Source organism: Eurosta solidaginis, chromosome 4 (assembly GCF_040869045.1).
Source record: "Eurosta solidaginis isolate ZX-2024a chromosome 4, ASM4086904v1, whole genome shotgun sequence".
Lineage (NCBI taxonomy): Eukaryota > Metazoa > Arthropoda > Insecta > Diptera > Tephritidae > Eurosta > Eurosta solidaginis.
Window position 1 is genome coordinate 178,282,644 of NC_090322.1, and position 23,746 is coordinate 178,306,389.

At 32.4% G+C, this 23,746-nt stretch overlaps 1 protein-coding gene across 22 annotated transcripts in view; it reads left to right on the forward strand.

The window, feature by feature from the left end:
* cac (cacophony) overlaps nucleotides 1-23,746 on the forward strand; it is a 503,311-nt gene that overhangs the window by 410,846 nt on the left and 68,719 nt on the right. For 18 of the 22 annotated variants that reach the window (XM_067783991.1, XM_067783979.1, XM_067783982.1 and 15 more), the window contains 4 exons: nucleotides 8,596-8,690; nucleotides 13,791-14,069; nucleotides 19,288-19,490; nucleotides 21,089-21,297. In XM_067783991.1, the coding sequence (XP_067640092.1) occupies nucleotides 8,596-8,690; nucleotides 13,791-14,069; nucleotides 19,288-19,490; nucleotides 21,089-21,297 (786 nt within the window). Of the gene's footprint in view, nucleotides 1-1,833; nucleotides 1,926-8,595; nucleotides 8,691-13,790; nucleotides 14,070-19,287; nucleotides 19,491-21,088; nucleotides 21,298-23,746 lie in introns of all 22 variants that reach the window. The other 4 variants (XM_067784000.1, XM_067783981.1, XM_067783984.1 and 1 more) reach the window with 1 other exon arrangement.

Below are 23,746 nucleotides of genomic sequence, written 5' to 3' on the forward strand. Positions count from 1 at the left end.
TTAAAGTCAATGTTCATGGCAAACATGTGAACGTCAGCATCGATCGACTGAAAGCAGCATATGTTATCAATGAAAATGAGACACCGCCGTCACTACCGGCACCCGAAGAGTATCGGACACGATCCGGACGTAGAGTTAAATTTCGCTTTCCGTTAAGGGGGGAGTGATGTGGCGCACTCAGCCGAACAAGCTCAGCAAATAAGTATAATAAAAATAGTACATCGAAAATACAGCACTGCGATAAGACTTTGCTTTTATTCTTTTTCTTCGCATTTTCTCGTTATTCTTCTATTCGTTTTCGTCAGACCGAGAAGTGCGCGTTGAGACATCGAATTCATAAAATTTACATTTTCCCTATTGTTATCGCAAAATAAATATAGTTTAATTTAGCATAAAACGTGTTAATTATTTGGTGCGAGTCTACATGTCCTTAAGGTTGGTCCGATCAGCTGTTTTATATGGATATGGATATGGCATCTTTGCGACGATACGAGCTTAACACGAACTCTTAAAGTGCGTGCACGCTAAGCGAGGCGGCATAAAGCGGCAGCGGCTCGACAGTTTTTTGCCTATTTTATGCAAAGAACATTTTGCCGCATAATGTAGTACAGCTCAGTATGACCTCAGAGTTATTTTGTTTGATTTTAAGGCCTGTACAAGAAGCCCTTGTCATATACACTCTTTAGTACAGTGGTCGGTCGTGAAGTACGTACATATTAATCCAAAATGTTTCTGGTTGAATGACAATAAGCCAATATGCTTAAAATGTTAAATAACATTTGCATATCATTACTATTCGCACGTGCGTTAATACCCTTACCTCTGTGGCAAAAATGATTAGGTTTTTCTAATATAAGCTTACTTATCTGAAAAGTTCAAAAGTTGATGACATGGAAGAAAATTTTGATCAAGCAAAATTGTTGGCTTCTAATTTCGTAGTTAGCTGTACTTTAGCAAAAGAAAAAAAGAAAGCGACTCGAAGATTTTATGATTTGGCTGTAGCCGTCAAAAAATATTACTAAAAAGAACTTAATCATATTTCCTCAGTGCTTAGAATGTTTACCATTCTGTGAAGTAAAGTAAAATTATGACTTAGGATTTGTTTGCAAACGTATTTCAATATTTTCCGCAAATCTAACATTTTGGCTTATAGTTGTTGTTTATAACAAAAAGGAGCTCAACTTCGTATTAACCTGAAAAATTGTTCATTCATATGTACGTATTATTCGAGTTTCCTCTGTATTGAGAGTGCGTGAGACAATTGCTCAATATACGAGCGTTGAAATGCATCTCAATGTGCTTTGTCGTTGATTTTTACGAAGCAAACGTTGTGCTCCCTTTTAAAGTCGCTTAGCATATGCTAAAATTATGCCCACCGCTGCTCATAACCAACTCATAGCTACAGTGTAGAGCAAAATATATTTCGTACTAAAAATAAATGCGACTTTCGGAAATATTTGACCACACAATTTGATCAACAACGCGTTGGCCTTATAATATGTATGATCGGCGTAAACCTCTAATACTAACATACAAATAATAATAGAAAAGCAAGTAGTTCAGCTATAAAATTTAGTCCATAGATTTCTCACATTGTTAATATTAATCAATAATTGATAAAATGATTAATAAACTTTTGGTATATATTTACGTTTATATGTTGTACCAAATACTAACTAACGATTATGAAACTAATAACGATATATCAATGATTAAAATACAAATTCAAATTCGAATGAATATTGATTAAAATGAAAATAAAAAATATTAAAAAAAAACATATTTTTACAAAAAATATATAAAAAAAAACAAATTATTGTGCGTAATTGAAAGGTTTTTGGAAATATAAAATACGATCCGGATACACAACTCAACCGTCACAATAATTTTCAATCATTCTCCGGTGGAATCATGCTGCTCTTTCGGTAAACAAAAACAATGTTGACTTAAAACAAGTATTGCCAAACAAAGTAATTATTTATTACAAGTAATATTTCAAACAAAAAAAGTTAAAATTAGTTAGTACAAATTCGTATATAACGTATATACATATAGCCACGTACATATAACATGCATACATAGAAACATTTATGATATATATATATATATATCTACTTTACTACTACTCTACATAAAAGTACAAAAACACTACTTAATTATTTTATTCGTATATGGAAATATACATATTTCTTGGCGTTGCTCTTTTGAATAGTTTTGGCGTTGTTTTTGAAAGTAAATTATCTACTTTTTTTTTTAACAACCAACAATATATCCGTTTCTATTTTTACATACTTACACCAAAGAGGATAAATAGAATAAGAGCCACCAGTCTGCTACGTGTGGCGAGTAACTCGCTGGAAATTAAAAAAATTGATGCCTAATGTTTTCCATGAGGGACATTTTCAATCGTCTCGCATTTATCTATGTCGTGTAGGCACCTTATGCAAATGTGATTTTTGGAAAGAGAATTAATTAATTAATGAACAGTCGGTAAAATAAACAACAAATACCCCACGAAAAGGTATAAAGACATTTATGCACATCTCGCCCAAAAAAAAATCCTGCGAATACCCTAGCGAATAAAATTACGCAAAGTAACGAGTGACGTCTCTTATTATATTTATCCTCTTTGCTTACACGGGTATACAACATACATACATAGTACATACTTATAAAAATAAAGCAAAAAATATTACTACTACGAATTTAAATTAAGCCATTTGGGGGTTAGCTTGAAGTTTACTTGGTAGTTAGTATACAAATATACATATATTAGAATTATTATGTAATTTCCTAAATGTACATTAGACCGTATCAAAAGACAAAAACGGTGTCTAAAAATCCTTAATATGTGTAAAAAATTTATTCTCAGTTCTCAACAGCAGTTTGGTCTATACCAGGCGTCGGCAAAATGAAAATGCAGACGTGTTAGTGAGAGCGCGATGATGGCGCACATCATTTGATGCGTCGTTCATTCGCTTATTAGCAAGCAACAAGACAAACTCGTTTATTATCATTCTTTTTCTTCAATTTTGCCAATTCTACTCCGGTTTATCCTAAGATACATTTTTTTGCAGAATATAAATATACAACCCCTAATGCATATTTTTGTTTACAAAATATGTACTCAATATACATATGGACAACATTCGCCAACATTGTCTGCGAAGCACACAATCGATGTTACTGCGCCAAATGCTCAGCGACTACTAAACTAAAGAGAATAAGAATACGTGTGAATTGAGTGCGAACAATTGTTTCACTATTTGCCGACGTCTGGTCTACACTCAGTTTAAAAGTCGGCAAACAGAAAATAATAATATATTATATTATATTTTATTTTATGGCGACCGCCGTGGTGTGATAATAGCGTGATCCGCATATCACACCGAAGATCCTGGGTTCACACTCCGGACAAAGCAGCATCAAAATTTTAGAAACAAGTTTTTTCGATTACAATATTTTTTTCTAAGCGGGGACGCCCCTCGGCAGTGTTTGACAAGCACTCGGAGCGTATTTCGGCCATGAAGAGCTCTCAGTAAAAACTCATCTGCGTTGCAGATGCCATTCGGGATCGGTACAAAAACAAGTAGGTCCAGTCCAGCCAATTTGTAGGAAAAATTAAAAGGAGCATGACGCAAATCGGAAGAGAAGCTCGGCCTAAAATCTCTTCGGAGGCTATTGCACCTTACAATTATTTTTAATTTTACTTTATTTTATAAAGACCATTTCAACGCCGGTCGCTTGTATGCTGCGCGTCCCCAACATGGTCGCCTTGCCCAAAAGAAACATACTAAAGAAAAGTGCATACCTGTCAAAACACCTCGCTCAAAACTGCCTAGGGATGTCTTCTTATGTCCGCAGAACATTAAATACACTGTGACACAAGAATACAGACCATAAATGAGAGAAAAGAAATGCTGAGCAAACAGTTTCTGCTGAATATCCTGAAATCTAAAAATCCCAACAGACATCTAATTAAGGAAGCGCCGCCTCCCAGGAGCTCATATCCAAAAGCACTATAAGAAAATCCGGCACATAAGAACTCAGATGTATAAATAAAGGACCACTATGTCAGAATTGCCCGGTGAACTCCGTTCTTAAAGACAAATCTTCTCATTCGATTCTGTAAAAGTTATTCTACACGCCGAGAAATGGCTGTAGGCTTGAATACGAACAACTTAGTTTTCGAGTTTATCGCTGTTTTTGATCTGAACGTTAGCCGTAGGTGATATGATGCTTAGAAAGTAACCGATGTTTGACTCAGATTTACCAAAATACATGGAGTACAAATTACTAGAGTATTTTATGAAAAACGGCGATACTACTCACTCAGTACTACCTCAGTACCCTAATAGCAGAAAAATACTCGGAGATGCCATTCGGGATCGGTACAAAAACAAGTAGGTCCAGTCCAGCCAATTTGTAGGAAAAATTAAAAGGAGCATGACGCAAATCGGAAGAGAAGCTCGGCCTAAAATCTCTTCGGAGGCTATTGCACCTTACAATTATTTTTAATTTTACTTTATTTTATAAAGACCATTTCAACGCCGGTCGCTTGTATGCTGCGCGTCCCCAACATGGTCGCCTTGCCCAAAAGAAACATACTAAAGAAAAGTGCATACCTGTCAAAACACCTCGCTCAAAACTGCCTAGGGATGTCTTCTTATGTCCGCAGAACATTAAATACACTGTGACACAAGAATACAGACCATAAATGAGAGAAAAGAAATGCTGAGCAAACAGTTTCTGCTGAATATCCTGAAATCTAAAAATCCCAACAGACATCTAATTAAGGAAGCGCCGCCTCCCAGGAGCTCATATCCAAAAGCACTATAAGAAAATCCGGCACATAAGAACTCAGATGTATAAATAAAGGACCACTATGTCAGAATTGCCCGGTGAACTCCGTTCTTAAAGACAAATCTTCTCATTCGATTCTGTAAAAGTTATTCTACACGCCGAGAAATGGCTGTAGGCTTGAATACGAACAACTTAGTTTTCGAGTTTATCGCTGTTTTTGATCTGAACGTTAGCCGTAGGTGATATGATGCTTAGAAAGTAACCGATGTTTGACTCAGATTTACCAAAATACATGGAGTACAAATTACTAGAGTATTTTATGAAAAACGGCGATACTACTCACTCAGTACCCTAATAGTTTTCCAACATTGTAGAGCGATGAACTTGAGCTTTGCTCGATTCTAGTCATCGTATATAGGCTAAAGAAATAATGTATCTTTTTTCTGGCATATGACCTGATAACCGACGTTAAGGTGCACTTAATTTATGGAGGGAGTTTGAGTGCGGAATCGTTCTCAAATCTTTAACAATCATTTTTTTTATTTTTTTTTTATACTAAACGTTTTCTTAATTTAAACATTGTTTGCAGGAATACTTAATATTTAGTGTTGCAAAGCTTAGTTTTATATTTTGATACGGTCTAATAACTAAATATATATTTCTTTTGAATAGCGTTAATTTTTTTTGTTGCTGTCCATTAACGAGTTGTGTTTGAGGAATGTAGTTAAATTAATTTGTTTACTTATAAATAAATATATTAATTCATAGAGTTTCAAATTTATTGAAGGTGTTTTGGAAACAGTTACATTTTAAACCTAATCTCATACATATGCGTACATTATGTATATAGATTTGACAATATCCCTATTACCACTAACACGATTAAAAGTGGTGTCGAGAAAATGGTATAGTTATAGCACCGGGTTTATTAAAATTTAGTGATTAAGTTATTCCTTTTTCTCTCGCTTTCTCTTGAATTACAATTAATGCGGTTTACTCATCAGCTTGGTTAACAAGTAATCAGTGTTATACAGTGGTGCACTCGAGAGCTTTGGAAAACTATTTGGCGTTCACCTACATGCGTGTGGGCGCAGCGACAGAGATTCAGTAAAACAAGCAGTCAATCAGCTTAAGCTCTGCTTCAAGCAGTAAATATCTCACTAGTGAAATATGTCCGTTTGCATGCGAAGCTCTGTTGGCGTTTTGCACCAATGGTCTAGTATACACAGTATACTTATAAACAAAGTAAATACAAGGCACGATATACCTCGGAGCGGACCTAAGCCGAGCATCTCTCCCAATTTGCATCGTGCTACCTTATTATTGTTTCATACAAGGCGGCGGTACATGCATGTATTATGCCCACTCCGAACGGCATCTACAAGGTAGATGAATTTTCGCTGGGAAGCTTTTCATGGCAGAAAAATACTCGGAGTGTTGGCCAAACCACTTCCGTGAAACGACCCTGCTTGAAAATTTAAATGCAAGCCATAAGGGCATTGAGTTTTATTACATCCAATGAAATAACAAACATTAATGAGAAAATTCATTAAAGACTAAAACGTGAAAATTTGGCTTTATGTATGTAACTCCCGGTGCTATGAATAACCTTATTAACGCTGAAGGTAATAATAATTGACACTTAAGGCACAATGGGCATTCACTTACTGAAAAGAGTATTGGAACTTGAAAATTTTTGCTAGTTTTGGCCAAGCAAAATAATTTTTAAGATCGCGGGTTAGAATCGAGTTGAAGGCCTAATAATAATTATTGTTATAATATATTTTTTTTAATTGAATAAATTTTTAAATCAGAGCAGAAGAAAAAAGAAATTTTAGACAACTGCCAAAGCTCGTTGCACAGATCCATTTCGGGAATTGCTATAGTCCTTCATTGGCAACGTTCAGGCACCAATCAGCTACCACAGCGGTTGTTTGTTTGTATTCATATTTTCTACTTCTTACAATTAGTTTTTCACAATGCTGCTTCATCTGACGAAGAAACGATGTGAATATTGAGCTTGTTTTATGGCAATTTGCCATAGTGTGATATTTATTGACACTTTTTTCCCGTGCTCTGGGATGTACTTACAATTTTTTTTTCGGCATGTTGATTTGTAAGAAAACAATGTTCACGATTTTTTTATAAAAACATGCACAAATATATAATAAAATCAATATAAATAGAGTTTTAATATCTTATGCAAAATTTAAAATTTAAATTTAAAATAAAAACAAAATAAAATACACATCCAAGTGTTTTATTTAAGAAAACCCGGCCTTGAGCTCAACCAAAAATTTCAGTTTTTCTAAACGCTAACGGCCAATAACGAGACAAAATAATTTAAAATTTTCACTAAAATTAAAAAAAAATGTCCGAGTATGCAGATTTATAACTCATCGACTTTGAGTATAATAAAGTGTTATTTTCACTGATTTTTGGAAATTTTTCTTGTCAGCTTTTAAACGTAATTTTTTTATAAGCAAGAAATTGCTTAGCTCGGATGACAAAAAAATATGCGAAAAATATGGACATTTTTTAGCGGATTAAGACACACATTTTTATACTAAAATTCAATGAGCTACAGAGTATGCAGAAAATCCAAAAAATACTTACTGAAATTTTTTTTAATTTTACCGGTTATTAGTTTTTCGTATACGAGTTTTCGCGGATTTCGCTTGAGTCCTTCAACTCTACTTTAAATCGATTTTACTATATATTTTTATATGCATTTAAAAAACTAAATTGCGAAAATTAATTTGCCGAAGCAAAATCAGGATAAAGGAACCAAAATATCCTTGTGCCAATACTTTTTTCCGTAAGTGTACATATAACAAAAAACTTCAATCAAATTCATGATATTTCAAAAAAAAAAACGAAACAAATAAAATGCACCGCACATACATTGACACTTAATATACAGCAAAAAAGTTACCTATAAACTAATATTAAATTAAAAACTTCGAAAAAATTAATATGCCCCTATTTGTAAGGCACGCCACGCCTTTACACACAGACTCTTACTTGAACACTTTCCTCATTACAAAATACTGCCACCATTTTTAATGTTTATAAAAATTAATTAAATAAAAGTTGTTAAACTCCATTGTAATCAACAAAACAAAAACCATAAAATCAATCATCACAAGTATTTGTAGTAAGCGTTGAAATTTAATGCTGTTTGCATATTTCTCACAGGGGCTGTGTCACGAACGTAAACACAATTTGTGCTTACTTACCGTACGCACATTACCCCACCCCACTTTTCACCTAATTTTTAGTTGCGTTTTTCTATCCTCCACCAAAAAAACACTAAAAAAAAATATTATAAAATATATATAAATTAAAAACCCCATAAGTTTGTACCAATTGTGAGCAGTTTTTTTTAGAGTTTGTAGTTTGATACCGTAGAAGGCTTTTGGAATAATTTTCTCTTGATTATTTAGTTATTCGTACAAATTTACGATCAGCAGCATACAAACACGTACATGAGAACAAATTTCATAATAAAATGTTTGTATTAATTTTAGAACTTCATTTTTTGTTTGTTATTTAAATGAAATTATATAAAACTAAAATTGGAAAAATTTTTATTTTTTTTTATCATTAAAACCATCATCACCTCCACCAAAAATATTATTTTCTTTATTCTAATTATGTACAATGAAATTTAAAAAAAAAAAATTTAAATTAAGTAATGAAAGTTACTAAAATTCTATACAAAAAAAAATTCGAAAGTAGTACGAAAACTGATTTTTAATTCAAATTAAATCACATTCGCTACATGCATAGGTGTTTGGGAATATCAAACTAGACACAATGGAAAATACCATTACTAGGCACAACAACTTCCAATCATTTATACAAGGCGTCATGTTGCTATTCAGGTATGTAAATCTAGTTTCACTGGACCTTTTTCTTTTCTAAACGTTTTAATGACTACAAAAAAAACAACAAAAAATATTCAAAAAATAATAATTATAAACAAAAAAAAAACTATTTTCTTATAAGACTATTAGTGCCTCTAGAGATTTCTTAGATATACAACATATATATACTTTCAGATCTAGTTACAAGCATATATGAAATACAAAATATAAAAAATGAATGTTTTCTATTCCAGGGAATTTATTTTTTTTTTTTTTTTCAATGTTAGCTTTAGAAACTAGGAGAAGACATAATCTCAAACGTTTTATCCAATTTTTTTTTTAATGTCATGACTTAAACTAGTGTCTTATGTATCTTCCTACATCATAGTCATTTAGCATTTGGACAAAATCCCGAAAAGAAATGAGCGTATCTAAGTATTTTAGTTTTAGTTGAAAAGTCGAATTTTCAATGAAAAAATTATTAATACTGAAAGAATATAGCTAGTAAAAGCAAACGAGTTACGGGTCAATTCAGCCGATATTTCTGTAAATTTTGATTCATCGCGAACAGTTGTTCAGTCAACTTCGCACAAATTGTTTATTCTGAATTGACTGTTTCAACTTTCAAATCAACCGAAAAAAATTCTTCAGATATAAGCCACAGCTCTGTTAAAAAAGAAAAAACAAAATTTTCGTGGCGACGCGCGCAGAATTTTTTTTTTAATATACGTGTATGTACTCAATCACCAAGTATGAGATACAACTATTCCAGAAGGCATGTTCGCGAAAAGTCTAGACCTTAGGAGAAATAGATGAACGAGGATAACTGGGAGCATAAAAGCAGCGTGGTGCAAGCTATACTGAGTCAATTTGATTTTAACACGTGAAGTACGCGATAATTGTAATCGTGAAGCACTTCCAAAGTAGTCTAAATAAAGAACGTTTTGTTATACTGTATATTGGAGTTATTTATTTGACAGTTCATCTATTCGAACGAACAGAAGATGCATAATAGTCACGAATTCGCGAAATTTCGTTACAACTGGTGCCAGAAGAGGAATTGTTGAATAAATTCCAGAGCACAACAAGGACATGGCCAAGTTGAGTGAATTGAAGATTTTGCAACTAAAAAGGCGTTAGAAGCCCGTGGATTGAACACTACTGGCAATAAATCCGAGCTACAATCTCGACTAAGGGAAGCTATGAAATCGAAAGGAAGTCAGCGGCTAAAATGGAGGAGAAGATAGAGACGCCGAATCGATTGGCAAGTGTGGACAGTAATGCAAGCCTAGCAGTGCTGAACCAAATGTCTTCACAAATATCAACCGACATGTCATCTCAACTGGGAGACCAAAAGACGTACATATATGGTATCTCAATTGGATGAACAGATTGCAGAATAACTGAAAGAACAAGAGACACGCCTAACAATACAACTCGAAGCACTATAAGAGCATATCTCATCAAAGCTGGAGGTTTTTAGTGAACGACAGGATAAAATTGAGGCCGAGATGGATGATTTGAAAGATCGAATGCAGGAGTTAGAATTAGAAACGTCCAATCACATCAAAGTCTTCTCTGAAGGTAAAATCCCCAACGTTTGATGACTCTGTTCCTTTCCAGGTATTTAAGAACGTTTTGTTATACTGAATATTGGAGTTATTTATTCGACAGTTCAGCGATTCGAACGTTAACAGAAGGTGCATGATAATCACGAATTTCCAAAAATTCGTTAAAACACCAATGTAAACTTTTAAAATAACAGATTTTCTTCAACACGATTAACAGATTTTCAAAAACATTGGAACAGTGCCTGTTGGTATGATAGAGAACAAAGTAGTGAGCGTTTGAACAATATTGAAAGCTGATGCGTTTGCAAAATATTGACAGCTTTTCGCTTTTGAAATGACCAATGAAAGCAGTAATTTTAAGAGAAAAATCAGTTACAGTCATTAAGAATTTGTAGTTTTTACAGAATATTGTTAAAGTGAATGTGAAAACCCAGCAACGGGATTTTGTCCAAAATAAAATAAGGCCACTTTGCTCTTTACTTTTTTCTTTAATTCATATAGACTAAATAGCTGGTACTCTACATACATATATAATTCATAAAATCTACTTCATAACTATCTCACATTCTATACACGTAAGCACACGCTCATTTAAAAACGTTTTTTTTTTGTTTTTAGTCTTATTTTTAACATTTTCTTGTGCTTGCAGTTAATTGAAGAATTTAATCCTACCAGTTCCCAGTTAACTAATTTTTAGTGCACTAGTGTTTGTTAAAAGTATTTAAATTAAATACAAAATATGCATAAAATACACATTTACACAGCTATATGCAAATTTCATGCTAAAGTTTTTCTTTTTTAATTTTCACAAAAAAAAAATATACGTTAAATATTTATATAAATACATGAATACACACACACAATAAGTACTTTCTTGTACATATTTTTTAAGTATTAATACACACAAAAATATTTAGGTGTAAAAATCGCACTTTGTGGTGTTGTGCTAAATAAAAACCAAAATGCTGTCAGTTCCTTCGCCAAAAAGTGCTAATTTGAAAATAAAATTTAAGTTATAATAAATAATAATAAAACAAAAAAAACGGGTCGTTCCTTTGGCTGGGATTTGAACCCAAGACGTTCAGGGTGCATAGCGGATCAGGCCACCACAACACCACTGCGGCTTGCTGTTCACAACTGCCATTAAGGCCCGAACACATAAGAATAACCTATTTGACGATTTCCATACAAACCCATGCAGTCAACTGCAGCATCGTGCGCTGACATGAGTTGACTGGATGTGTTTGTATGGGGACAACAAGGAGCAGCATTGGCTTTGATATCACACCGAAAAGTGTTACCGCTGCACAAAATTTTTTTGTGTGTATATAGCCCGTTTAGTTACTACCGGTTACTACTTTTGCAACCCTCAATTGAAAGAACACATTAGTTATTAGTGCGAAAAATTTCTTTCATTCACATTCTACAATACTTTATAGGAAAAAAAGTACGCTTGAGCGTAGCTGTAAAGGTCTCTTAAGCTAGCCTAACATTCCAGCCCAATCAAAAAACGAGAGCCGTACTAAATTGCACAATATTTAATGCTAATTTAATACAGGTTAATTAAATTTATGACACTGGTTATTTAAAAAATATCGAGGGTTGGGCATAGGGGTTAGGCTAGCTTAAGTTTGAGTTAGTCTAACCCTCGATATTTAGAAAAAAAAAGCAGCGTAATAAATTAAATTAACCCGTATTCAATTAGAATTAAATATTGTGCAATTTAGTACGGTCCCGTTTTTTTGTTTAGGCTGGAAAGGTTGAGCTAGACCTCTATAAATTTAATTTTATAAGCGTGCGAAATTTAACAGAAGAAAAGGACATTTTTTTCATCGTAAATGAATTTGTTCGATTATTGTGAAACTATCAATCATGTTCTGGTTTTTGATTAAGGTAAAACTTCTGGAGCTAGGTTTATATACACTCGGAGAAAAACGCCGTTCTAAAATCCAGCACCACCGGACTCAATTCAAGCTTTTCATGTTCTTACTTTTTTGTTCTTGAAAAATGAACGACCTGTTCTTAAAACAACAACCTTGTTCGCGAACTGACACCATTTTCTTGAAAAGAGAACGGCTGGTCTTAAAATGTGAACAAATATTCTATTAATCTATTAATGAGAAAGATGTTCTTAAATTAAGTTCAAGAAAAAGAAGTGGTACAATTCGTGTGCACTACAATGTTAAATACAACATTTGGCTAGCTATCAAGCAGTTGTAGTGGCCCAGCGGCTATGATGTTGCGATTCCGATCGTGTGGCACGAGTTCGATCACCGTCAAACTCTGAAGTTTTTTAAAACAATTTTTTTATCTTCTATTTTTTTAACTCTAATTTTTCGTCCAGTTCCATGCACATATGCACAGGTAATTCCAAACTTGTTATGAAATGTTTTAAGTATATATTCAGATTGCATCATCAAATAAGAAGAATTTCCCAAAAGGAGAAATATGTATATGAAAAAATGCATATTTTTCTCAATTTTTGGATTTTAATATAGTTTTTTATAATTAATATTTTTTATTAATGACAAAAAAATTATTACTAATAAAAAAAATAAATAAATGGGTACCAATTGAAAAAATTATCTTTCCACTCTCACCAATGATCAAGCACAAATCGTTCTTGAATTGACACAGAAAACTGTTAAATCGACCACAAATCGTTCTCGAAGCGTGAGAACGAAAAGTCTTAAATCAAGCCCAAGTAGTGCTTGAAATGAGCACGGAAGGATCACACAGCACTACTTAGCAGACTTTTTTCAACGAATGTTCTTAATTTTGAACTTGTTTCGGTCGTTTAAGAACGATTTTTTTCTGAGTGTATGGGGCGGACGATCACGGATCGAATGATATACGAAAGAAAACTATGTCATACGTCATTCGTATAACAAAAATGGGATAATTACAAACGATAGCAAACAAATCTCGATTTGTTTTGAATAAATTACTCTATTAGGACCTAACCAACAAACTTAAAATTTTACAAGAGTAGCTAAAAAAAATGTATTTTTATTCTCACTAGTTATATGCAGAAATCGCATTTTAAAAGCAACAGAACTCCGTTGTAAACAGTTCTAATTCTTTAATATTTTTACTATATCATACCAAAATCTGCAAACAATGCAGTTTCGGAAAATCTGTTAGTTAGGGCCTTTGCGAATTTAACTAAACATTTATTCCTGACTTTTTTATAAATTAAACAAAAAAAAGTAGTAGTAATCGGTTCATGCAAAATTTATTTATATACATAATTTATATACATAATTTATACACATGCTTTCAATTAGAATTGATGCCGCTTATATTATACATAAAATAAACATATATTACATATTTACTGAGTTTGTTTTGAAAATGCTAAAACTTACAAATAACACATGCATATCTATGTATATACAAACATAGACATATATAAAAAATAGTACGCTAGTTCTAGTATAATAAATGTCTGTAATATATACATATAAGTATATGTATATACGTACATTTAAAATTTTCATAGTTTCTTTTTTTATTTCTACTAATAATTTATGAAAAATCTTTATAGATGCGCAACTGGCGAGGCGTGGCCGAACATTATGCTGGCGTGCCTTAAGGGGAGGCCATGCGATGAAGAAGCCGAAAAGGGCGATGAAACATGCGGTTCAACGTTGGCATATGCATATTTTGTATCGTTTATATTCTTTTGCTCATTTCTCATGTTGAATTTATTCGTTGCCGTTATTATGGATAATTTTGATTATCTAACAAGAGACTCCAGTATATTGGGTGCCCATCATTTGGACGAGTTCGTTCGGATATGGGCGGAATATGATCCAAATGCGACGTAATTATCAATTTAATATACTACATATTAAAAAAAAAAAAACAAAAAATAGTTCATGTTATGTGTTTTCCGTTTTTTCATGTTGTATAGTTCAAAATTTAAAATCACAAAAAATATGAGTTAAAAAAAAGATCCACATTTGTTCGTTTCTGCATCTACATGTTTGGTTACATATTAATTGTGCATCCATCTATTTTTTCTGTGCGTGCTTTCTTATAACATTGTAAGTCACTTCATTTACGTTTTGTATATTAAATATTTTCACATTGATGTTGTATCTAATTGATTTTTTTTTTTTCAGTATCATGATTAAGTTTTATTTTTCGTAAAATTCGTTATTATGTTCTTAGATCAATTGTTGTTGTTTTCATTATATTAAACACTTGAACATTTTTACGTTCATTGGTTTTTAATTGATTTGAGTATACATATGTTGTCCAACACAATGATTAATTTAATGTCCCAAAACTATCCACTTAAACTGACTGGTGTACTGGCTATTTTTTGTTTGTTTTTTCTGAAAAGGAAGGGTCTTGAACGCGCTGTTAATAATTACTTTTGAATAATTTTGTAATCGTTTTGTGACTCAATCACGCAGCTGCACGGATTTTGACGAATTTAACACAGAGATAGACAATAGTTTGAAAGGATCAAACCCATTTTACATCTAAACAATATTTCTGCAAACATTTAGAAGATTATATATATAAATACTTGTACTATCCAACCTTCTTGTTCTCAAGTTGATATTCGTCATTTTTCTTTGTCTCTCAAGTTGATCTCTAACATCATTTCAATTATTCGCCAACCTTACAGAAATTCATGGTTTTAAAATTTATATCCAGCATATTTCTCCTATACATCTCCTAGATACATCTTTTAGGAACAAATATTTTATGTTTTAGTAATTACACGTACTTACATACATATGTATGTATGAAAAAGAACAAATGAAATTGAGGAAATTATATTTTAAAGAAACTAGTATACATGGCCGTGGACCCAAGCGCGGGGCTATAAAATGTCGATTTCATGGGTAGGTTTTACAACCTTAGACCAACAAAGTTACTCTTATCATTAAAAGAAAACACTGTAGGCTCATAACAGGTACTCTGCCGTCACATGCTTTTAAATTAGGCCTTGTCAGTAATATCACATGTGCGAAGTACGGGTTGGAGGAGGAAGAATTGGGCATGTGTTGTGGTCGTGCCCTGCGCTTGCCAGGCTCAGACTCCAACTATAAAGAGTGATGCAGCAATCATATCTAGAAACAGCAAGTGTCATAGGTCCTAGAAAGCTTCTGGCATGCGCCTAGGCGACTGAGTTATTTTATAACACATCAATAAGTGAATCACGTTTGGGAGCAAGTTGAGAATATGATAGTTTTTCATATATAAAAATGCCCTCTTTGTTTTAAAAACAACGCTTGAGACTTGTTCATTAATTTTCAACTTGAGTTTTAATGTGACTCAAGCCTAAATGTTTACTGAATGTTGGTTATTTATATTCGAAAAAGGGGATGCGGGTGCATTACTTACTATTGCTCTAACAGTATTCGTCATGTATATTCCCAGAATCCCCCTTTTCACCCCCTTTTAAAAGTTTTTATAAATCGTGCAAACCTTATGGATATTTGTCCTAGACTAAACTTATATGGTATATGGTTCATACAGATATAGGGTATAAGAAATTTTGAAAAAGTGACCAGTGGCGATATTTTAGTATCCATTGTGTTGGATATAACAACTTGAACGTAATTTCTTTGTTTTTACATAAACATTTTCCATTATCATTTTTCTAACCAATTTATCATTTATTTAATTTATTTCATGTAAATAAATCTTACTTAGGGCTTATACAAAAGCTCCTATCTATATTAAATGATTATTATATGTTCGTATTTGTTTCATATTGAACAAATCTGTATACCAAAATTTTTAAAGAAAAACTTCCGAAAATTGAATAAGTAAAATTATATAAAATAAAATTTAATAAAATAAAATACAATTCAAATAATTTAAATTAAACGAACTTAAGAAACTGTTAAAAATTATATGCTAGTAATCAAGTTTTGTTGAACGCGCCTGAAAATATTCCAAACAATCTGGATTAAAAACACTTAGTTGTGTATAAAAATAAAACGAAAAAGGCAATACTTAGAGACAAATTACAAAGCATGCAGAGGGGCACTCATACGGTTGAGTTGACAGAGTTATCTGTCTCTACATCAGTATAAAAGCAGGAGATTGATTTTCAAAAATTTAAACCGAACAAATATTGAAGTTAATGAGAAAAAAATATTTGAACACTTTAAGGATAAAATATAAAGTCTATAAGATATACTTTTTTTGGACCTTATTGTCGATACTTGATTTTGATAATTTAATAATAATTTATTATCAATAAAAAGTGGTTACTATATACCAAAATCGTTATATTTAACGATTTGTCGATATGTCGATCACGAAAATCGTTTAAAAATTTAGTGAATTCCACTACTGGAAACAGATTGTCGGGCAAAATCTCTAACCGACACAACCCTAATAAATGCACATAAAAATTGTTTTAAATAAAATATAAACATTTATTGAATAAAAAAATGTAATTCTTAAAAATATTAACATAACTAGAAATTAAGCTCAAGAACGAAACATGCTATCATATTCACTTATTTTAAATTTGTAATATAAATTTACTTCGCTTATTATGTTGTGCTTTATAATTTATATAACGCTATTAACTTTAAGACTTAATTTCCCAACTTTATTTGATGAATTTGGATTAAGGGCTTCGGCTTAATGGCTGGCATTTATCAATATAGTAATAAAGCTATTTTAATCCTTAGTGATCCCAGATATATTTATATTTACCTACACTGTAGGCATAAAAAAATTCATAAAGAAAATATAAATTTTCAAGTAAAAAAACTCCAAATTTGGCTGACAAGGTGAATATACCAAATTTCTGGAAAATTTTCTTATGACCGAAGGTCGCATTCGTACGTTTTGTTCTTAGAAACCCCAGAACACGTTACAAACTAGTTATGTAACAAAAGGATTTAGTCCATCCCTGCTATTTTTTGTATACTTGCAGTAAGTTTTGCCTCTATGCCCCACTATTGGCTTAGCTCTGTCAGTCTATGTACTTTCTAATGTTGATTAGGGTCCGTTAGGTTGAGCTGGCCGGTCCGTAAGTATCTCACATAAACTGAATGAGTTCATAGTGTTACCAAAAGTTACTCTGTCCTCTTGTCAAATCCATCTGCTCTCACTGACTAGGCCTTAAATAAAAGCATGTGACGCCAGAGGACAGTGTCCATCAGAATACCCGTCATGAGTCTTTTCTTTTTTATGATAAGCAAAACCTTGATAGTCTAAGGTTTTAAGACCTAAACCTGATCTTCGACGATCTCCTTGCTGGGGTCCACGCTTTTCGCGCTTGTATAATTCTAGTCTCCTCCTAATTTGGCCCCATCTGATTGGGACGTCTACTAAGCAAGCTTTGAGGGATGCGCCCTTTCTAGCTAGCTATTTCGCTTTTTCAGTGCCATACGCCCTCTTCTCCTTATCCCCATTCTTTCCAGGACTGCTTACACATTAACATACTTTTAGATGCTGTGCTATGCGATATTATACGCTTAAGATAGCTTTCAAAGATAATCTTAATAGCCAGCAAATAAATTATGCGCTCTATTACATTCAAATAATGAAAAGCCTATATGATATATATGGGGTATTCCATCCCATTTCGACCAATTTTGAACCCGACCCCTTTAGAATTGGCTGAAAGTTTTTCTTCTTTTTCTAGCTTACGAAAGACGTTTTTCAGAATTTTTTCAAATTTTTTGATCCAACTCAAAAAAAGTTATGAATTTTTAAAAAAACACCGTTTTTGTTTTCAAAATGCTATAACTTTTTCAAAAATTGTTTTAAATTTGTTTTTAAATGTACTTTTTAATTTTTCAGTTTTTGGAGATTTTTCGAATTTCGCCATTTTTTTTTTCTCGTAAAAAACTTCAATCAATTCTGCAATCACCCCATTAATCCCGGAGTGGGCCGATGATTTTTTTTTATTTAATTGAAAAAAAAAAAACTATAAACATTTTTTTTGTATTTTTTCCGAAAAGTACATTTAAAAACAAATTACAAAAAAAAAAAGATCCCAAACGGACAATTTTTGAAAAAGTTATAGCATTTAGAAAAAAACACCGTTTTTTTTTTTAAATTCATAACTTATTTTGAGTTGGACACCGTTTTTGTTTTCAAAATGCTATAACTTTTTCAAAAATTGACCGTTTGGGATCTTTTTTTTAAAAAATTTGTTTTTAAATGTACTTTTCGGAAAATATACAAAAAATTTTTAAAGTTTTTTTTTTCAATTAAATAAAAAAAAAATCATCGGCGCACTCCGGGATTAGTGGGGATGATTGCAGAACTGATTGAAGTTTTTTATGAGAAAAAAAATGGCGAAATTCGAAAAATCTCGAAAAACTGAAAAATTACAAAAAAAGACTTTAAAAATTTTTTTGTATTTTTTCCGAAAAGTACATTTAAAAACAAATTTAAAAAAAAAAAAAATCCCAAACGGTCAATTTTTGAAAAAGTTATAGCATTTTGAAAACAAAAACGGTGTTTTTTTTAAATTCATAACTTTTTTTGAGTTGGATGAAAAAATTTGAAAAAATTCTGAAAAACGTCTTTCGTAAGCTAGAAAAAGAAGAAAGACTTTCAGCCAATTCTAAAGGGGTCGGGTTCAAAATTGGTCGAAATGGGATGGAATATCCCATATAAAAATCTTCCACCTATTTTACTAAAAAAAATTAATCTACTTTTTAAATTTTTAGTCATTATTTTGTATAAATATTTTTATGTTTTTTTTTTTAATATATTGTTTATAATATGCAAGTTTATTTTGCGCTTCGTAGTTGTATTTTGTAAAAATGTATTGCTTTTCGTTTAAGTTTTCTTCAACTCTCCCATCTATATGCTTCAGCTAAACCTTAGTAGCTTATTGCTCAATTTTTTAATTTTTTTATAATTTTGTCGTACTCGTTGTGTCGTTGTGTTAATCACAACTTAATTGAGTTTTTCCAAGAAATTAATCATTATTTTTTCATATTTATGTTCTACGATAAACAAAAATGTTAAAACGACAAAAATTACAATTTGAAAATTACGTAAAATCTTCCCGAAACGAAATTATGAAATCAAAATCTTAGTGGTAGAATACATTATACGGAAATGTATGATATGTTAAAAAATATGGATCCTCCGTTGGGGTTCGGTAACAAATGTCCCAATCGCCTCGCCTACAAGAAGCTGATACGTATGAATATGCCGTTAGATGATGAAATGCGTGTACAGTTTACAACGACGCTGTTTGCGTTAATACGTGAAAATCTGAGCATAAAAATGAGAACTGGTAAGTATTTGAAGAAAAATGCATGTATGTATGCATATCTATGTGTATTTATTAAAGTTTTTATCAACTGATCCTCTTGTCCATTTTCGAATTAAAAGAACGATTCATAATTTTGTTGGTTATAATTTGAAATTAAAAATTTGAGCCTAGATCATTTATTGAATTATCAAGATAAGTTGTTATGAAACTGCCCAGAAACTCTGGAAGCAAGCCTCAACAGAGAGAACAGAGAAAATAAAGAAATGTCAAAATTATTTGGCTTGTGGATACTGCGATTTACAGAAAAACTATAACTTTTCGCAATATTTCTTTAAGACTTTCTAAAAAAAATTGAAGAATCGTGCTCCACCTGGTCCTTCCAGCGAAGTGGGGCGACACCACCTTCCTCTGCTTCCATAGGCAGGTTCTGATTAAAATACTTTCTTAGGCGAAGCATCATCTTTCATTCGCATAACATGGCCTAGCCAGAGTAGCCCCTATGTTTAGTTCGTTGGAATATGTTGATGTGTGTGTAAAGCTCGTACAGCTCATCGGGTGACTTCGCCACCGCGTTGAAATCTTTCGAAAAAATGTTCTCTCGAAACCTAACAGAGCTGCCTGATCTGTTGTTGTTATGGTCCATGCTTCTGCACCATATAGCAGGACGGGCACGATAAGTGACTTGTAAAGTGTGATTTTCATTTGCCGAGAGAGCACTTTACTTTTCAATTACGTACTAATTCCAAAGTACATAGTATTTATTGGCAATATTGATCCTTCACTAGATTTCAAAGCTGATGTTGTTTGTGCTAATACTGGTTCCCAAATAAATGAAGTATTTTATTATTTCGAAATTACGGCTGCCAACAGTGGCATTATTGCAATGCGCCGACTCTTTGCTTGATGACAGCAGGTACTTCGTTGATAACACGTTTTCTTTAAATATATATTTAAGAAATCTACTACCGGATTTTGATTTTAACTACGATTTATTCTGCTATTTGCAATGATTTCGCTCTTGGTTAGTTCTAACTGTTTTTTAGTGTTCGTATGTGTTTTCTGTAGAGGGTTTTTTACCAACAGCCACACGAAATAATTTACGCCTAAAGTATGCACTTTTCATTCTTGTGCCTTTATACACACAAATTTTGTATATCAGTGGTCGCCACAATTTAAACTGTGGTTGTGTTGGTAAGAATGAAGTTTTCATAGTGGTAGTGGGTTAGTCGTTGATTGACGAGCCACGAGGCCTGGTATATGCACGCATGTTTTTTGAAATGCGCAAATAAATAGAAGTCTCTTTCGATATTACTACTAGGCTTGTTCAGCGCTCAATAAACGAAAGAGAATAATGTGTGTTTTTTTTTCTTGCTGTCTTCTTATATGAACTTCAACAACTTATCTGTAAACAATGACTGAAACAACGGAAATTGTAAAACAAATTTAAATCTGCTAGTAACCGCGAGAAAATTTATCACGGAAAACGAAAGTAGTCAGGGAGGGTAAACAAGTATTTTTCATTATCTTGAAAGACGATGGAAAATATAATTATATATAGATTTTCTTTTGATTGAAAACACTCATACTCACTCTCACACACTTTTATCATATTTTTTTAGCGGAGGAAATGGATCAAGCGGATAGCGAACTTAGGGATACCATAACAAATATATGGCCTTTGCAAGCGAAAAAAATGTTGGATTTGCTTGTACCACCCATTGACCAATTGAATAAAAGTAAATTATCAGTTGGTAAAGTGTACGCCGGTCTTCTAATATTGGAGTCATGGCGTACGACGCGATTTGGACAAATCGATTCTGGCATGCCGGTAAGTCTTTGCGATTTCAATTTTAATATATATCATACCATACAAATTAAAATATGCAAATTACTATTGCATATATAAAAGTACTTATGTATAAACACATTTTTATGTAGGTATGTATTGCAAAATAAATATACTTACGTACATTATAAATAAGAAAAATCGAAAATTACGTGTTAACTATTATATAAGGATCAAGATCAATACACATCAATTTCGAAGTGATGACGTCATCACAGACAGGTCGTTATTTGCAAATTTTGGTTTTTTTATTATGTTATAAATTATTTCTTGTAAATAAAAAGGAAGTTTTAGCACAGTTTCGTTAAAACTTCATTTAGATGCAACAAATATGTTTCAATTTGAAATAAGGAAACTTAATTTATTTTTTTAGAAATACATTTTTTTCGTTTTTGTTTTTTTTTTTTTTTTTTTTTTTTTGTAGAAAATGGTGACAATTGTGCTTTTCAATTTCAATTGTTATATAAAAACTTACAAAAATTTTAATTTGGTGATACTATACTACTGTGGTCGCATGGTCTACGCTCAAGCTGTCTCGAGACACTGAGTAATTTTAAACGTTATGTTATTTGCCACCAGGTCTACAGGTGGAATGTGCAGAGTGGCATAAAGAGCAGCCGTCGGGGTTGTTTTCAAGGTTGCCATAATGTTAAGCATTGATTGCCTGCATGCCCCCTCTAATATTTGGTGACTGTCAACCAAACAAGGACACCATACTAGGGGTAATGCTTTACCATCGCTGTATATACCCAATACGAGGATAAACTACCGTCGTAGCCTTCTTCACTCTCTACACCACGTTGAGCTGCCACGACTGCTTACTAACTAGATCGATTTCTAGATATTTGGAACAAGGTTTCTCCTGCAGGGTGACTCCTCCATATCAAAAAGTCATCGCTTACGTACCGAAAAGTTATTGATATGTTACAAAAGTAGCATCAATATGTTTTAGGATACTAATTATTTGATATCGGGATATCGCTATCGGCGTGCCATAGTTATCGATTTCTTATTGGAGTGTTACCCTTCAAAAAACGCGAGTACTCCATAAATAATGTAAGGAATACTCCTTTGGGAGTATAGGAGTGTTCCAAAACTAATCTGTATTCATACAAAAAATGTGTTCCAATTAACATTGCGATGCCGCTTTGTTTGTGAGTATTCCATAGAGTACATACGTGAGAGTACTTTCCAAAGTACTTTCACTGTTGTACTCCATGGAGCACCCACAGAGGAACATATGCCAAAGTACTAAAGAGGAATTGCGTCGGAAAGAATTATCGGAGTGAATTTAATTTAAAATGAAAGTAAATGAAGAGGGGCAATACAACTTTTATATTTTCTACTACGAATATTCTTATGTTATTTAGCATTTGCGTGAATAAAGAAACTAATATTTCTCTAAACTATAGTATGTATACATAAAACCAGTTCGCATTTTATCAGATTTGCCATAGTAAAATTTTATTATCAGTTATTTGTATGCAATATTTTAGTTTTGGCAACTCTGTTCGATCGTCATCCTGTCGTGATGACGGTCGTTAAAAAACGAGCAATGATCGGCTGATGGTGGTCCACAAACGCATTGCAAAGGAGTATTGTTAGAGTACTCCAACATGAAGAAAATGGAACACGTAATCCAACAACTTTTGCAGGGTACCAATTTGTTATCGGCAGGTTAACGATTAGTTAATGACAACTCATGTTATTAAAAAACAGATACCTATAAAACTTCAATATAAAATCGATGACATATGTGTAACCCTTCGATAACAAGCCGATAAGAAGACGATGACAAGCTGATAATAAATCGAACACTCGACGATAATGATTCCCTATCAATAACATATATATAATAATATAAAAAGATAAAAAAATAAGTTGTCTCTATCGGTTGTTACTGAAAAGAAGCCGACGAAGCTCTTCTCCAAAAGCTGGGAACGATTTGTTTCTGTTAAAGTAAACTCTGTTGGGGTTTAACTTCAACCCATGGGCGATATCAAGAAATCTTCAAACAACACAACAGCGGGGGCATTCTTGTTTTTGAAAACAAATTTCAATGTAAAATTTACTCGAATACATATGTATATGCAAGTTTTTTTCCACTTCATCGTTTCACACATCGAGAATTCTCTTTTAGGTTTATTTAAAGAGTTTTATTAAACGAAGTATCTACTGTTTCAGTAAATTTTTTTAACTTTTTACTTGATATTTGAAGAGCACAATGTCAGCCAACATCTGCACATGATACTTAGTTTCCTTATATTAAGTCACCAACTGACGTTTGCCCATCACTGTAAGTGTAGGTACTTCTTCTATCCCTGGGTAACAAATATTAGCCTATATAATAAAATAATTAAAACAAAACAAAGCCAAATTATATTTGCAAAGATATAAAGACACACAAATTTAGTATATATATATATATATA